Here is a 17,185-nt window from a genome sequence, read left to right as displayed (position 1 = left end):
AAATGAGAACAATCTACAAATTCCCTGGTCCAAAGCTGGGATTGAACTGGCATCTCATGGTTAGGAGTAGCTCACTGATTTAAATCCTGTTCCCAATACACTGAAAGCAGATTATATTATAGTTAACAAATTAGTTACGATTTAAACCAAAACCCTTGAAATAACCCTTGGGGCTGAAGAGCAAGATGGAGGTGACAACGGCCTTGGCGCTCCTCGTGACACGCAAACACAACCTCAGAAAGCTCTGATGTACATCGGCACATGTAGCTACTGGCGCTACATCATTAATTTTATTGGTACACCATATCCTGCTTACTGGACAGCCATGAGGAATTTTACATCGTGAACAAAGGCAGTTTTATGATTTGAAAATGGACATGGGTAACACTCCAGTCAATTTTACCTAGCACAAAATTATTTAACAGGAGATAGTGTAGCATTATTCCAGTAACATATTCATACACAGGTTAGTCTGTTATCTTACTGGTCCCTATCACAAACTCTTCCTCTGAGCCTTTCTCTGCACCTTTGCTTTGCTTCCCGTTGACACAGTTCGCCTTGGTGTGTTTTTCCCTTCGCCAATCTCAGGACTCTGGACTTGCATTCTTTTCGTTTTGGCAGTCTCAGCTCTCCTGTGAAGGTTAGCTGACCTTGTCTCCTTTCGGTTTCTCTTGTGAGCACTAGGTGTTCTCGTTCTGTTACTTGGTAACGATTTCCTTTCGCCCTTTGCCTTCACCAGAGTAATCGGTGACAACAGGCACTCATCCTTGATCAGCTCTGTGAATGTTTTACCGACAGACTGAGAAATCTTCTTCTTCTTTGCAGTGGTATTAGAGGAAGACAAAATGGTGGACTTTACCGTTTGGGGAGGTGTCCGGAAAACAATGTCTTCCTCGTCACTGTCTTCTACTAGAACATATTTGTCACTAGTATCAGCCATGTTGCTTTCATCGGTCTTTTTACTTAACTTTCTCTTTTTGGCAGACTCTGTGTCACTGGCGTTTTCATCCTGTTCAGATTTTCTCTTATTATAAGCCTTCATGACATCAGAATTTTCCTGTAATAAGACAAAGACTTGATAAATTCAATGAGTTTTGCTGTATGCCATACTCCTACATTTTTCCTGCACATAATGGTGATCAGCTTTACGAGGAAAGAAAACCGTAGTGCCAAGAGTAAGTAAACCCCTCACCAATGGCAAGTCACATTCAAACTTTTCAGTGGGTGACATACATACTGGCTGAAGACAAGTGGTTGTCTATGAATCTACGACTGTGAAAATGGATCTATAAACTCTTATTGTCAAGTAGGCAAGATGAATACTGGCAAGGAGGGAATATAGTAACTCCCTGTCCCAGCACAATAGCTTAAGAATGAGTGTTTATAAAACATTTTCCAAGCTATGACTGAATGAAACTACTATTAACAATCACCACTGTTCTAACTGTGGATCTGACCGTACTCACAAAGGACAAATCTGGCTGTACAACAGTCCTCTACACTCACAAAGGACAAATCTGGCTGTACAACAGTCCTCTACACTCACAAAGGACAAATCTGGCTGTACAACAGTCCTCTACACTCACAAAGGACAAATCTGGCTGTACAACAGTCCTCTACACTCACAAAGGACAAATCTGGCTGTACAACAGTCCTCTACACTCACAAAGGACAAATCTGGCTGTACAATAGTCCTCTACACTCACAAAGAACAAATCTGGCTGTAAAATATACATAGTCCTTTACACTCACCCAGCACACATATTAACTGATATGCATCACCTGCACAATCATTCAGACAAAAGACCAGGGATCAGTCTTACAAAGATGTTGCACATGTGCAATAAGTGCAAAATATCATAAGAGAAATGTACGATAAGAAAATGTTGTACGCTGCTTTGTGAAACTGGGCCCAATGTGAACAATCATTCACACCAAAGATTTGAGCATGTAGAAATTTGAAATGTGAATTCCACACAAACAAGGTACTCACCAAGGACTCTAGCTTATAATCTATGCCGAGTTTTGCTAGTCTGGCCATTTTCTTCTCATACTTTTGTACAAAACTCAGCTGATTTTTCTTCTCCACATCATCAGATTTGACTCGGTTGTGTCTCTCAATGGCTAGGAGGTGGCTTTTAGGCATGGAGAATGGTCTGTTGGAGCCTTTGAAGGTGTCAGGGTGAACCTTGTCCTGGGGCAAGTACTCACCTACAGGATGTACATTTGATTTATTTATTTGATTGGCGTTTTTACGCTACACTCAAGAATATTTCACTTATACGACGGTGGCCAGCATTATGGTGGGAGGAACCCGGGGGAAACCCACAACCATCCGCAGGTTGCTGCAGGCCTTCCCACGAAGAGCCGGAGAGGAAGTCAGCATGAGCTGGACTTGCAGGATGTACACATCAAACATTCAATGATGTATACAATCAAAGACACACTGATGTACACACACACCGACAAACACACGACAGCAGTCTTTATGTGGGTGCATGAAACCTGACAGAGAGAACCACTCAGCCCAGGGAGAACCAGAGAAAAAAACAGTGGGTGGAAATCACAGTTCACAGCACTCAGTACCTAGTGTGTTCATCAAAATCGATACAGATTTAAATTGAGATTATTACACACAAGTTCATTATATCCCATATCAAGGACTGTATGTTTGTGTACATGTAGAAAATGCAGCCTTGGAATGTTTAACATACATGAAGACTGGTTAAAATCTTACATTTCAGCAATCTTTCAAACATCAAGTAGTTGTTCATGGTATCAGCAACAATTTTTGCCACTTCCTTACACTGGAACTCCACAAATCCATAGCCCTTGATATGACCCGTCTGCAAACATTTTCAGAGTAAAAACCAGCAAAATAAAAACAAAAACATTCCAGAGGGAAATAAATGAACATATATGTTCAAAACGGAAGTTAATGCAAAACAAATGCTTCTTATGAACACCTTTGCCTGAAGTAAACATTACTTCTTAATTAATATTTTTCTTTGTTTTGAAGCTTTACATTGAATCAAGACTTTCAGTTCCAGTCTCCAAACTATAAGAACATATCAGTGAAGGATTTCACAAAAAATCAGAGAAAGGAAGAAAATTTCTACCCTTTTCTTACATGCAAATGATAGGAAAATCTCACAAAAATCATTGAAAATCAGAGAAAGGAAGAAAATTTCTGCCCTTTTTTACATGCAAATGATATGAGAATCTCACAAAAGTCATCTATTTTGCATCTTAAAAGTGACAGTTTGCATTTCATATGTCTCCCTAGATGTGATATGTAGCTCTATATTACACAGGTGCTTTGTCTGTCTGTCTGTTCATCTGTTCAAACTTTTCACATCCTATCTTTTATTATTGGCCATTCCCATAATGGAGGGCCCAAGTGCAAGACGACATGGATTTTTGTGAGTATGTACTTGTTCGACTCTGGAACACAATTTGGGGTTACACATGTGCTTGACAAACTTTCAGCCAGACTTGTAACAACATACAAGTTTACAGATGAATCAAAACAAATCAAAGTATATATGTTAATCTAGGGTTGACAGAACTGGGACAGCAATATTTGTTTAAGCGAACAGACCCCAGGGAAAGTCAACAACCGTCTGCAGATTGCTGTCAGACCTTCAAATGTACAACCAGTGAAGAGGCCAGCATGATCTCAATGTGATCACACTGGTCAGAGGCCTCGGGGCCATTGTGCTATGCTACCACACTAACTACTTGGACCTGAAGGCCCCGGCTTTGAATAAGGAGTGTCCCCACATAACCTCCTCCGTCAACTTGGTACGTGTACCGGATGTACTTCTAGACAAGAAGCATTATCAAGAGGTGGGCTGTAATACTTATACATGTCTCTGCTAGTTCAATAACAGCAACCTCCAGTGATAACCTTTAGCTGTCATGCTGGTGTTTGTCAAACAGCTGAAAGCTCTGTTATCTACTGTGCCCATTTGAGTTGTTCTCAAATCTGACCTGTTGCTACAGGGTCACACTGCTTGCATGACTGTCATATAACTGGGCCTAGAATCGTAAACATGTCTCTAACTGCACAAATGTCATGCAAATATTTTTTACGTTACACATATAAACAAAAAGGTCAGCAGTGATTTTAACACATGTAAACGTAATTGTACAAGCTTAACAAAGCAGTGTAACTGGACACCACACTTTCCAACATCATTGTAATATCTCGCCTGAGGAGTTCATTAGAAGGCGTTACCAGGTACAGTACAGCTCAGGCTAAAAGTCAATTGTTTATCGCTGGTATCGTGCTCCGAAACACTGAATAACGCTTTACTAACATGTGACAACATGGACATGCTGGCTTCACTGCAGCTATCAGTGTGTTCAACAAGTGATCTAAAATGGTTGGTGTATTTTTTTTTTTCTATTTTGATTGGAGTGGTTACAAAGATTTTAAGATTAGCCATTACCATTGATTGTCTCCAGACTTATTGAAGCATACAGAAGAGGGATTTACACAGAAACAGTGAATCCCTCCCCAACAGTTTTGAGAGATTAATTTATTCCAACTGCTTAAGAGTTTTAAAACCAAAGTCTAAAAGTCAGGTAATAAAATTTGACACTTGTGAGTATTATTTACTTGCTCCCATACAACATGTCTATTGTCCTTCACTTCTGGCCACTGTTGGATACTAAGACTGTAAGAGTTCTTATTTCATGCGTCTTCATGACACTTAATTACCCTAATTTTTCAACCTTTTCACAATTTGCACAGTTTTATGAAGCTTGCACCTGTACTGACACAAACAAATCATTTTAACATCATTTTCGGAACAATTATATGCATAAATTCCACTGAAAATGGTGCTTCAGAGAAGATGAAGATGTACAGTAGGCTTTTCTCATTCAGCCTACAATGATCTGCTTTGTTGTTGCTAACTAACACCCATGATATTTCTCAGGCAAGTACAGTAAACACCTAAACATGTCCAAACCGAAAACAACAACAACTCATAAACATGTTTATTGATACCTATATATGCTGTTCACATGCATTTTCTTTTAGTCAATCACAAATGAAATGCAATTTCTAAATTCATCTGGGTATTGGTTCAAATCATATATTGTTCAGGAATTCCTTGAAGGCATTTTGAATTTTAATACTGTGTTGCTGTCGTTGCGCAGTGAGTCAGCATCAAAGTGTTGATTTGGTTTTCTAAATTACTAAGTGGCAGATAATTTTTCACTGGCAAAAAACCCCCACAACACAGAAAACCTTCTACGGAAGAAACGAAAGATACTTGTCCACTTTCTAACTTTTGATAGGAGACGAAGAATGAGCTAGTTTTAGCAGTCGTGGGGATTCATTAGATCTCACATGAATTCACTCATATAGCATTACTCAAAAGATTGCAACTTTGCATCACATATTTCACTTTCATGTATTGTGTTAGTCTTTCAAAAATATTTTCAATCATTCTAACAAAGAACTAAATTTTCAAAAGCTAGTGCATAGGCTTAGCACATCTCCATTTAATCAAGCTAGTGTCTAAGCGATGTCCAACATCATCTACCTTGGTTTACTGAGCCATATTAACTCGTCAGAACCCTGAACCCTTCCTTCATAAATATGCATGATTCATGGTCCAATCAGATTTCACCTCAGGTATTGATACTGAAAACAACATGGGATGTCGCTGTATGAGAAGTATAGAATGTATGGAATAAATTGATTTCACACTAGACGCAAAAGTACCATCGCAAAAAATATTTCCCTGCACACCGACGTGTCAAGGGTGACAGAGGGGATGGTCATTTTGAGGCAAAATAAGCTTGATAGAAATTAGTGGCGAAACAACAACAACATAGGCTACAGCCATCAGCTGTTCGGCCTCTTTTGCTATCACCAGTAGGACTACTGCCTGACAGTGGTTTTCTGCTGCCTGCTCGTTTCAATAAAATGTTCTGTTTAGGAATATATCAGTTCATGTAGCTGCATGTTTTGACCAATGCTATTTTAGTTTTTTAATTCTCTGTCAGGCAACTGGCTACTTTTCTGGGGTAACCTGTCCAAAAGGGCACTGAAAGCCCTGCTCACCTTAATTCCTTGTGACATTCAAATACACATGTATGTGAAAGACTTAAACACAAATAGCTTAAAAGCATCGCACACAACTGAGGCACACGGAACTAAGACATGGCTATAAAAAGTCTGCATATTTCCCAAATATAATTGTTTTACATGTATGTTACCCCACCACCACCAGCTATTTGGACAGTATTTTTCAACAAGGGGAGATAATTACATAGAAAGCAGCATTGTGCATTTACCTCCCCTGTCACAAAAAAATGAGAACCAATCCCAGCTCTTCTCTCACTGGTGTGATGTTGATCTTGTTTGCGAGATGGAATGATGCACAGCACAAATGCCAATGTCCCATTTACTGGTATCCAACAGAGGACAAAAAAAGACAATAGCACTGTACCAAGAATTTATGAAACACACGTGTGTCTAGTTTACTTTCTTGGCAATTGATTGGGCTAGCATCATGAAACATATGATGTTAGCACGGAACCACAATAGGTCAAACAATCCTGCGAATGATAAAAGTAGTGGATCCATTAAAAGTGTGAAAACATACCATTATGGGAGTGTATAATAGTGTATGGGAAAAATACAGATAGTGAAACAAACTGGAACTTTTACAATAATGAAAACAATATTCAAGCTCATGTGTCAAAGGTACATTCTAAATAGCATTTTGAACCTGTAAGTGGTATCAAACAACAGTGACGAGGATTAAATTTTGAGGGATAAGTTGCAGAATGTCATGTGATCCTAACAGACCTCAAAGATTAAAATCTATAATGATCACATGACAAGTGTCCATTGCAATAATGTGTTTTTTTTGACTTGCATCAAGGCCCACATACAACCGGAGAGGAAGCCAGCATGAGCTGGACTGACAGCAACTGCATTGGTGGGAGGCTCCTGGGTCATTGTGCTGCGCTGGCATGTTAACCAACATGTGTCTGAACTCAACCACAGTAATATAATAGTAATTCCTTATCTCTCAGTAATAGCTTTTGAACATTTTTTATCTTCAATTTTCCCTTTCATTTTTATGGACTGAGCAAACAATGTATAAATGTAATAAAACAATTTAAACTATTCGACCACAATGTTCACTTTTTATTCTTCCATACCTTTTTACTTCTTGCAATCCGGAGTCTTTGAACTCTGCCAAACTGTGAGAAGAAAGATTTCATCTCCTTTTCATAGAAGCCATGAGGAATATGCCCTACATAGATCACTCCTGGCTGAAGGCCACTCCAGCTGGGCTGAAAACAACACAAAACAGATCTTCATGTTACAAAAACACATATGATTATCCAGAGTTTCTGCTTGAGGACAGTCTATTGGAGATGAAGCTGATGACACAGAAACAAATGGAACCAGTGCTGTATCAGTTCCATAACCAATGTTTGTTTGTTCGATTTGGGTTTAAGGTCAGTCTCAAAAATAGTTCGGTTATATCACGATGCTGTCTCCTTGTAGATGGCCAGAATAAAGCTGACATATTTATAGATGTAAATCACTGAAAACTGCAAAGCCATGTCAAGGACACCAGACATGGTGTCATATTATACTGACACTTAGCCAACCAAACAACTTCCAGCCGAAGCAACTTCCACGCCCATTTTCATTTCATCCAGTTGGTGAATGGTAGACAGATTCTGAAAGAAAATGGACTATACATCTTCACATGCTTCCCTAAATGAGATGTGCCACACATGAAGGAGACCCTTCTCAGATGTAGTTCATGTGACAAAAGCATGTGACACGGGCACATGAGTATCCAACTCTTATCATGTTCATTTGTCTTAAAGATGTCTAATAAAACATGTTGTATCACAACAATGGTCACATTCCATCACAACAATGGTCACGTTCTACCACAACAATGGTCAAGTTTCTGATGGAAAATTAAATCCAAAAACTTTTCACAAGAAACTGAAAGGTAATACAATGAAGTTTATATGAACTGCAACTGATGCTGAACACTCATTGTTGATAGTATCACTTGACAGAAAATAGTGTGAAGAACAGTGTACTTAGGCTTTATTTTTTATTGTAAATCAAGCATCTCCCCATTCATTTTTAACCAATGAATACTCGGTATAAACACTTGGCTGTGGGAAAAAAATCACGTCAAAATGAACATGGACAGCAACACATTGACACAAACCTAGTCTTTACAAATCCCAGTTGGTAGTTTACTCTGCTCTATGGTTACGACAATTTTATCCTGTGTTGGCTAATCTAACCAAGCAGTTTTAAGGGTTGTAGAGAGTGAGGATTTCAGAATATCTTGCTTAGAAACTATACCACTGACTTTTTCACGTCAATGAAGTGACCTAAGTTTATCATGTGACAGCAACCAATTCTTTACTAAAGTCACGTTTTTTATCCAGGGTCAATCCTGGGTCGGGGTCACGTCTAAGACCTTAAAAGAGGAAGTTGTAACTTCCTCGCTTGGCGTTCAGCATTAATGGGATAATGCAACAACTGGTTGACCCATGTCAGTATATTGGCTTGCGCGGGGCAGCTTACTTGACTTTGGTAATTCATTTCAGTTGAAAGCTGCACGAGATAAAGAGCGGAGGAAATCCCTCCTGCAACAAAGAGGCACATTACATACACTCTAAGGACACCCTCGACGTCATATGACTGAAAAATTGTTAAGTAGGACATTAAACCCCAAGCACTCTCTCACTCACTTATCTTCGGCATTTACAATGAAACTTGTTGGCAATGGCAATTAAGATAGTTAATCCATCTGATGGACTAAGTGAGCTATTTTAAAATTCTTGCATTCATCGTAACACTGAGTCCATCCCTAACTCTCAAAAAATGTAGTGCGGATTTCAAACTCTCTGCTCCTTCCCACTTATACCAATCTAACTTGCCTCCTCTGCTCATTTATATGTAATCTAAGAGTGGAATCTCAATACTACCCTCCTAGTTTACTATCCTCACCTATGAAACTAATTAACTTGCTGCGTGGAGGTCACACCGACTTTTGGAACTTTGGTGGAACCAAGTGCATCACCATAGACAGCCATTTTCAGCCATGCTCAAAAATATTTCACGTATATGACGGCAACCAGCATTATGGTTGGGAAGAAACCAGGCAGAGCCCGTGGAAAGCCCAAGACCATCCGCAGGTTGTGCAAGACCTTCCCACGTCCTGGGTCATTAGGCTGCACTAGCGCGCTAACAAACTGAGTCACGGAGGCCTCCCAGACATTTTGAAGTGTCACGTGACCTATTTCGGGGTTGAATCGCAACTGAGGTTTGGTCTGATTGCCGCCTTCAAGAACAACTTCAACATTCCTAACTCAATCCAAAAATGCAGAAAAAAGAACTTGTATATTAGTGCAGGTAAGTTTGGGTGCCGTGAGCGTGCACCTCTATGTGATCGGGTCCATCAAGTTGGACTGCACAGATGTGTGGGGATTTGTTTGAGAGTTGGCAATGGACTTACAATATAGAATTTAAAAAAAATAGCACACCGAGTCCACCTAGTCCACCTAGATGGACTAATATTCAGTAAGCCCCTTCTTAAATGTTCGTTATGAAAAGCGGATTCTTCAATAAACTGATGTCATTGTACACGTGACAGCAACCTCAACTGTAAACTTCAGAAATTGTGTTTTTGTTTTTCTTTATTTTTAATACGTGTATCACAGCGTTGTTGTTGAATACCTTATTGCCTCCATACAACTCCCTATAAACAGGTGAATCAGTTCTTAATTCAAGATATCTCCTGTGTTTTACTTGAAATTACCTTTTTCTTCTTTATCACTTTCATCTGCTTCTCTAAGTCAGCCTGTTCTTTTTCGTCCAGACTGACACTCTCAGGTAGCAACAGTTTTCCCTTCTCGCTGCCATGTTTAACCATGTGCTCTATGATAAACTAAAAATGAGAATCGCCAAAAGCATCGGAAAATGTGGAAGAAAGTTACATGGAACGTCACCATCTTATAGTTTCTTCATCATACGTTTGTTTAATATCCATTTGCATAATTTTTTCTAGTAAGAATTGAGAATTCTGTAGGAGTGAGTGCAATAACAGACCAGATTACCCTCTGAAAAATTCATATTCGGATCAAACACAGATTTATTCCTTTAAAGCAACAATATGCTTGACTCGTACATTTCCTCATTGCAGGAAATTATTCCAAGACAAAAGTATATCTCTGCAGTGTTGTAATCGTACGTACACTTCATTAGCTATCGTGTCACACCATGTATGTATACCCTGTTATTCCGTGATTTATCACCTTCTGTCATAAAATATACTGCGTTGTAATTTTACAATAGAGAAAATGTTCTATTTGAGACTCATCATCTTTGCCATTGTCAACTCCAGGTTTTAGTTTGTCAAAGGGAGATAATGCCGCATCTAGGTTAGTACCTGACATATTGGCAAGGTACGAACCTTGGGGGTCTAGTTCTCATGGTTCCAGACATCCGAAACGTATGCATTAAGTAACTATAGTTTTCTCTTGAAACCGAGAGCTAAAGGCGTGGATGATCAGCATCGTTGTATGTTTCCACACTCAGTATTTGTGCATGATCTTGTAATGTGCTCTGGTTTACCGTGGTTGGAAAGCTATCATCAGGATATCATCTAACAGGCATTGCGAACAAGGTGGTGTTACTACGTAGCAACCACATACAACATGGCGAAGATCGTTGTGGCAGGTAATAGCATTGAATCTAAACTAAATTCTAAATACTTGAAAACAATGACATGCTTAAAAATAATGTAATATAACTGTTGAAATATGATATACATTTATGCCTCAGTCGTTAAATCAAAATTTCAACAGCTGGAGTATTTAAGAAGAGGGTTTGCCTTTCCCACGTTTTGACATCTTGAAAACTCGAATAACTTTTCAATGAATGTTTTCAATGTATATAAACCAAAAAGTGGTGTGGAGACCGGCTATATGTACTCAGTTTGTATATATATAGCACGGCTGTTGCAGGGTTGTTTACAAGAAGATTTTGTTTAGATTTTATGGGGGCGTATTGCCAAGGGAAATTCAGGTTTTTTGAGTTGGTTCAACCATCTATTCTACTCCATGCTTCAGCTAATACAAAAATAAGAGTACGTTCGACTCCTAACTAATGCCCTAGGTCTACATTTTTCTAAAAATGTCAATTAAGAGAACTACAAGGGAAGTCGTCAATGGTGTAGCGGTCTGCCCAGTGAGGTAACATGCAAATAAGGCAAATGCAGAGATTCCCATAAAGCAATGTTCGCTCATGGATCACACATGCACTAACTAAACATAATGGTAAACCAAAATAGGATCTACCTTTCTACCAACCATGTTTCATAAACTATTCATTATACCCACAAACTGTACGCAGAGCTTGTTACATGTAGAACATAGAGCAAGTTGCACGGTAGGCTGCATAATTACCCACACAAAGCCATGTGTAACATTTGACGTTCACTGAACGCCTTCTGTAGTCTACACAACAGTTGGTGCTGCAAGAGGAGGTAAATCGGTCAAAAAAATAGTTTTGTTGAGCTAGGAGATGAGGAAACCCAGATAAAACAAACTGAAAATTTGATTGTTCACTCAAGATCAGATATTTGTCAGCAGCCATCTGGAAGTCTAAACTATGTGTAGACGACGTTTAAAATTGGATCACAGTTTTTTTGCCATCGGCAAATATATATAAAAGGCAAATACATTTCAAAGGATTCGTGGTCTGATAGACTGGGATCACTGCAGAAGGTGGGTGTGTCATGGGTACATTTCTTACCTGTGGCACATATTTAAGCCTCAATAACAGATGTCTTGATTACATATAAACCTTGTGTTGTTGTTTTTCAGGTCGTGCTGATTGCCCGTATTATGCTAAGGCTGAATTACTTGGGGACAGGCTACAGAAAAACCTTCCAGACTTTAAACTTCACAAAATATTAAAAACACCTGAAGAGTGGGAGGTAATAATCTTACCCACATTTTTATCTGCATCATGCCAGTATATTCTGCCAGAAAGAACATGGTACATGTTTTTTTTTCAATGTGAATTTAGTCTGTCGATTTTAAAATTCTGTCATTATTCATCAGGAGTGGACCATATCTGAGTGATTCTTTTCACTCAGGGAATGTTGAGTCCTCTGTTCTCTCACTGTTTGTAATGAAGCTGTTTGAGCAGTCTTACGTTCACTGAAGACCATGAACATTTAGCTATTTTCCACCAGTATGATGATGCAAGTCTGCATGTGAAGTGTGGGAAAATTGAGCTCTTAAAGTGCCAAAGGTTGGTGGTTGACTGAAGACTCTCAGATTTCCTCCACATAAAAGTCTGACCAACATCACACAAGTGAAAAAAATTCTGGAGTATGGTATTTAATATACAAATTATTGTATACAATGATATACTGCGAATTGGATATATATGTAAACTTTAATAAAATTCCTCTGCTTTACAGAGAATTGTAAAATGTGCAGTATGTTTTTAGTTTAAAATGTGTTTATTGCTTTAGTGTTTGTTTTTATGATGATTATGACACAATTCAGTAATACATAACATAATGATATTTTGGTATATTTCAGGATTGGTTGTCAGAAACCTGTCAGCAACGTGGTTGGAACCACCAGAAGTCACCCTTGATATGGCGAGAACTTATTGACCGGGGAGGGAAAGGGGTTCTTATTGGAGGTGCCAATGATTTTCAGGAATATGCCTCAGGTTATTATGGACTTTCTTCAGACTTGTTGAGTAGTGACATGCGCAAAATCGCAGAAGAAAATCAACAAACCAAAATTGAAGTTGATGAAGAGGAGAAACTACTCAAAAGTCAGAGTAACCCACTTCATGTCTGCATCACCAATGCAAGCAGTGGTGTTAGCTATGGAATGATCAACACAATAGCTCAGGGAGATGTGTTTGGGAAGACTACGGAAGTGTCACTGCATCTGTTGGCAGCAGACGATCGGCTGGATTATTTGGAAGGGACAGAGATGGAGGCCTTGGACTTGGCACAAGGTCTGTTGCGTGAGGTCATTGTGACTTCAAACACACATCAGGCTTTCTCCGACTGCAGTGTTATACTTCTTTTGGATGAGATTCCCTGTGAGCCTGACTGTGAGAAGTCTACCTGGTTACAGAAAAATGCGGAGTATTTTTCAAACTATGCGAAAATAATTAACGAGGTCGCCAAACCCAATGTGAAAGTGATGCTTGCAGGTGAGGGTCCTGTCAACTTCAATGTGTTCATGATGTTACAAAATGCCCCAGACATCCCACGCCAGAATTTTGTGGGCTTGTCCAGATTGACCGAGAATCACGCTAAAGCCATCGTCTCCAACCAGTTGAAGGTGAATTCTGATGATGTAGTAGATGTGATTGTGTGGGGAAATAGTTACGATGCTCATTATGTTGACTTGAGTAATGCCCGTGTTCACAATTATGATGGGGCAGTCTGGGGACCTCCATCTTTCTCTCGGCCAGTCCTGGAGATGCTGCACGATGACAAGTGGGTAGGAGAAGAGTTTCCTTCCCTTGTGAAGCAGAGAAAGGCTGAAGTACAAGAGAAGTTAGGTCACCCTGCTACCATGTCTCGAGCGGCAGCGATTACCACCATGGTGGGACACTGGTGGAATGGTTCTCCCAGCGGTCAGATGTTCTCTCTGGCTGTTGTGTCAGAAGGTAATGGTAATCAGTGTTTGAGTTTGCTCCATTTTAGTCAGTTTTTTCAAGTGTTAAATTCTACATGTGCAGTAAGACTTTTCTGGAATGTTCTGTGAAACTTATCTCATTTAATATTTGTTCAAAGTCAGTAATCATTTTGGCACATTATGAGCTGCATACATGTACCTGTATAACCTGAGTGATGATTGAGGGCTTATGTGAAATTGTTTACTAACACATGTATATATATGTGTAGTCCTACACATGCACTGTACATATACTTCTTTCAGTACAAGGAGAGCATTTCTAGATTCTAGAGTATATTTGTATGAGTAAATACATGTATGTATAAATGATTTATTGGTTTTTCCACATTCATTCCCTTGATCATGACTAACTCTGTACTCTCACGGTTTTCATACAACAGGGTGGTATGGTGTTCCTGAAGGCCTGGTATTCTCTTACCCAGTCACATTGAACCCCAAGGGTTACTGGAATGTGGTTCAGGATATCAACCTGACTGAACCCATGAAGGCAAAGATAAATGACACAGTTCAGGTCTGTACCACCTCAAACCAGTCTGGTGATAAAAGAAAGTTAGATTTCTTGAATGTGCACGACCTGGATTTCTTTGCTCCTGGACCCGCAAACCCACATGTCCTGGTTTATAGCATTGTGACAGTGGGCAGGGATATACAGTTCTGCAATTTTCGTGCATTTTATGTCTTTCTCACACCTGAGATGTTACATGTACGTGCTCGAGCTTTTAAAAAAATACACATAAAAACTACAAAGAGCTGAATCCTGTGCAGTCACCAAAGTCTGTAATGTTGAAGCATAGGCATAAATGATTTAGTGCTTTTGTTTATCCCAAGTGTGTTATGTGCATGGGTCCCTGTGCACCACTCAAAACAGCTATTTTTATATTGTATTAAAACTTATTTATAAAAAAAATATATATATTACACCTCAGCTGTGCAAATCTGGTGTATACAGTAGTTTTGGACATGGTACTTAAAACCACACAGTTAAAGAAGCTTTGAGCTTGATTTGAGCCAGCAAACTCATTGTTCAATCAGCTGTTGGAGACAACACAGACAGAATACATACATGATGGAGAAAAATCTGTACACAAACGGAGTTTCATAACAGGCTGTTATGTGAATGATCGATACTCAGCTCAGCCTTGTAATGGATTTCAGGACCTTCTGTCAGAGAAGTATGTGATGTTTCCCCCTCCTAAGGCACCAACACCCCCACCCACAGCAGAGGCAGTCCCATCCACTGATGGGGGCGAGGCCGACTCAGTCCAGTTCAAGTCATCGGAACAGCTCATCACATTAGAAGGTAGGCCAACTAAGCATAGTACCACTAGCCATTTTGATACTGATTGGTGAAAGAGGCAGTACTGATAATAAAATAAAACATAAATCCTATAAATGAAATCCAGCTTCGAGGTGAGTTCAGCATTCTGCCAGGAGTCAACGTTGTACATCTGTCATTGGTATGGTAGCCATTTTTTACTTTTAAAATAGAGAGTCAATGTGTTGAAACTCCAGTGTTTTCCACTTATAGTCTACCTAGTGTACATGTGTGTGGCCACTTTGCATCTTGTACACCTAAAGTTTAGTAGGCAAAAATGCACTTTTAAGAAGCACATACACGTAAAGGCCTTAAAATTATACTTGTGGTGCCAACACTTGTCTTCCTTATACCAGTAGGTAATTAACCAAACTTCACACAAAAGTTTTATGTGGCCATGTAAGATAGATGAATCTGTCAAAATGAAGCAAAATGCTAAACTTTACGTGTTTACGATGATTTATGTGTTATTATATTGTTGCAGAGTCAGAAAAGGAAACAAGTGTCACAAAAGATGGAGAGGAGACTGCTGAGTGAGAACTGTGATAGATTCTGGACTTTGAAGGAATGTACATGTACATGTAGATCACAACAGACACTAGGACTGTTGATATGACCATGTATGTTGTTGCTTGACTGAAGACATTCTACATGTCACAAGTCCAGATGATTCAGTGTGATGTTAATGCCATGGACACTGTCTTTATTACATGCATCTCTGTGATATTTTTGACGAACTGATGAATTCAACTGATCACCTGTATATAATAAGCTGTGGTCTACATGAACTTCCATTGATGTTTTACAAGTTATTTTCACAACTCAATTAATACATTCTGTGTATCCTTTCTATACCATCTTTTATCCTTTAATGCCAAGGAGCAGGTTATTTGCAAAAGCAACTTAATCCACATGTAAAACTTCAACGTCAAACAAACATGCACAAATGGGACAAACCCCCCACTGTACATGTACTCGTTGACAGAAAGAAACCACTAACGCAGACTTAATATACGTACATGTAGAGGTAATTGAACAAGGTTTAACATCCTCCTGGCAGTACTTCAGCCATTTGGTGATGAAAAATGGCAGTCAGGAGCAGTGTTGGATGAACGTACATGAAGTCTGTGCTATAATAATAATAATAAACTATTCACAAAATTATCTGGGAACCCAAATTTACAACCATGAAATGAATTCCTGAACCAAGTCACAAAGTGTGTCATCATCATACCACGGACAAAGTCTAAATAAAAAATGGTAAATACACCGTGATTCAATTATCCACATACAAAAAACAGCCAACCACAATGGATTTACAAAGCATAATTAGAGAATTACTTATATACAAACACAAAATTAACCTCACCTGATTAAATACATCACACAGTTTAATGGTTGAACTAAAATACACATTTCAGTACTACATGTACAATCTGAGTCGTTTACATGTACATGAGGAAAGTCACCCCAAACAAGAGCTAATTGTCACTTTTACTGCCTGGTTAATTTATTTTAACATGTGGACAAGGAGGTCAGCATAGCGCAATGACCTATGTGCCTCTAACCAATGCGGTCGCTGTGAGTTCAAGTCTAGCTCATGCTGGCTTCCTCTCTGGCTGCAAGTGGGAAGGTCTAGCAACCTGCGGATGATCTTGGGTTTCCTCGGACTCTACCCGGTTTCCTCCCACCATAATGCTGGCTGTTGTCGTATGAGTGAAATATTCTTGAGTACGACGTAAATCAACAATCAAATAAAAGAAATAAATATTTTAACACGCACCCTGCTGCCCTGTTCACACAATTGCTGTGTAATAGATGTATGCAATGTCAGAGCAATAGGAAACGAGCGCAAATATGCAATAGCTGCATCTTGTCATATCTATAAATCCAAAATCCTTGTGGGATGTGTTATAAACGTTTACTGTCTCTCACTGAGGCCAGAAAAAGTCGTTGACACATACATGTAACACTTGCAACTTTGTCCATCACAACCTTACACAGTTACCTGTCAATCAGCAGATAGTCCTGCAAAGTTCCTGATACAGCAAAAACAAACACATTTAATACACCTCTCAACGACTTTCCGCTGCTTGATTTGTGCAGAGATGC

The 17,185-nt window shown here is 39.2% G+C and overlaps 2 protein-coding genes across 3 annotated transcripts; one reads left to right on the top strand and one right to left on the bottom strand.

Moving 5' to 3' along the window:
* Positions 1 to 247: 247 nt before the first annotated feature.
* Positions 248 to 9,950, bottom strand: LOC135463775 (MKI67 FHA domain-interacting nucleolar phosphoprotein-like). Its single transcript, XM_064741213.1, has 5 exons — positions 9,837 to 9,950; positions 7,192 to 7,326; positions 2,738 to 2,846; positions 1,994 to 2,211; positions 248 to 1,057 (listed from the first exon to the last, which is right to left on the bottom strand). Exons 1-5 carry the CDS (start codon positions 9,948 to 9,950, stop codon positions 494 to 496), a joined length of 1,140 nt encoding a protein of 379 aa, XP_064597283.1. The 3' UTR covers positions 248 to 493.
* Positions 9,951 to 10,649: 699 nt separating this feature from the next.
* LOC135471514 (putative malate dehydrogenase 1B) lies at positions 10,650 to 15,925 on the top strand. Of its 2 annotated transcripts, XM_064750782.1 has the most exons (6): positions 10,650 to 10,756; positions 11,905 to 12,017; positions 12,634 to 13,729; positions 14,139 to 14,269; positions 14,914 to 15,058; positions 15,558 to 15,925. In XM_064750782.1, exons 1-6 carry the CDS (start codon positions 10,735 to 10,737, stop codon positions 15,608 to 15,610), a joined length of 1,560 nt encoding a protein of 519 aa, XP_064606852.1. In that variant the 5' UTR covers positions 10,650 to 10,734; the 3' UTR covers positions 15,611 to 15,925. The 2 variants fall into 2 exon arrangements, with proteins under 2 accessions (XP_064606852.1, XP_064606859.1); XM_064750789.1 differs by lacking the exon at positions 10,650 to 10,756 and having other exon boundaries at positions 11,943 to 12,079.
* The last annotated feature ends 1,260 nt before the right edge of the window (positions 15,926 to 17,185 follow it).

This window comes from Liolophura sinensis, chromosome 1, assembly GCF_032854445.1.
Source record: "Liolophura sinensis isolate JHLJ2023 chromosome 1, CUHK_Ljap_v2, whole genome shotgun sequence".
Lineage (NCBI taxonomy): Eukaryota > Metazoa > Mollusca > Polyplacophora > Chitonida > Chitonidae > Liolophura > Liolophura sinensis.
This window is presented reverse-complemented; position numbering and strand designations above follow the sequence as displayed.

Excerpts from the sequence above, each read along its gene's own strand:
- LOC135463775 (XM_064741213.1), bottom strand. The coding sequence starts at position 9,950 with ATGGTTAAACATGGCAGCGAGAAGGGAAAACTGTTGCTACCTGAGAGT. Across the intron at positions 7,327-9,836 it reads AAGTGATAAAGAAGAAAAAG|CCCAGCTGGAGTGGCCTTCA; the intron begins GTAATTTCAAGT and ends TGTTGTTTTCAG. Across the intron at positions 2,212-2,737 it reads GTTTGAAAGATTGCTGAAAT|GTGAGTACTTGCCCCAGGAC; the intron begins GTAAGATTTTAA and ends TACATCCTGTAG.
- LOC135471514 (XM_064750782.1), top strand. The coding sequence starts at position 10,735 with ATGGCGAAGATCGTTGTGGCAG. Across the intron at positions 12,018-12,633 it reads AAACACCTGAAGAGTGGGAG|GATTGGTTGTCAGAAACCTG; the intron begins GTAATAATCTTA and ends GGTATATTTCAG. Across the intron at positions 14,270-14,913 it reads AGATAAATGACACAGTTCAG|GACCTTCTGTCAGAGAAGTA; the intron begins GTCTGTACCACC and ends AATGGATTTCAG.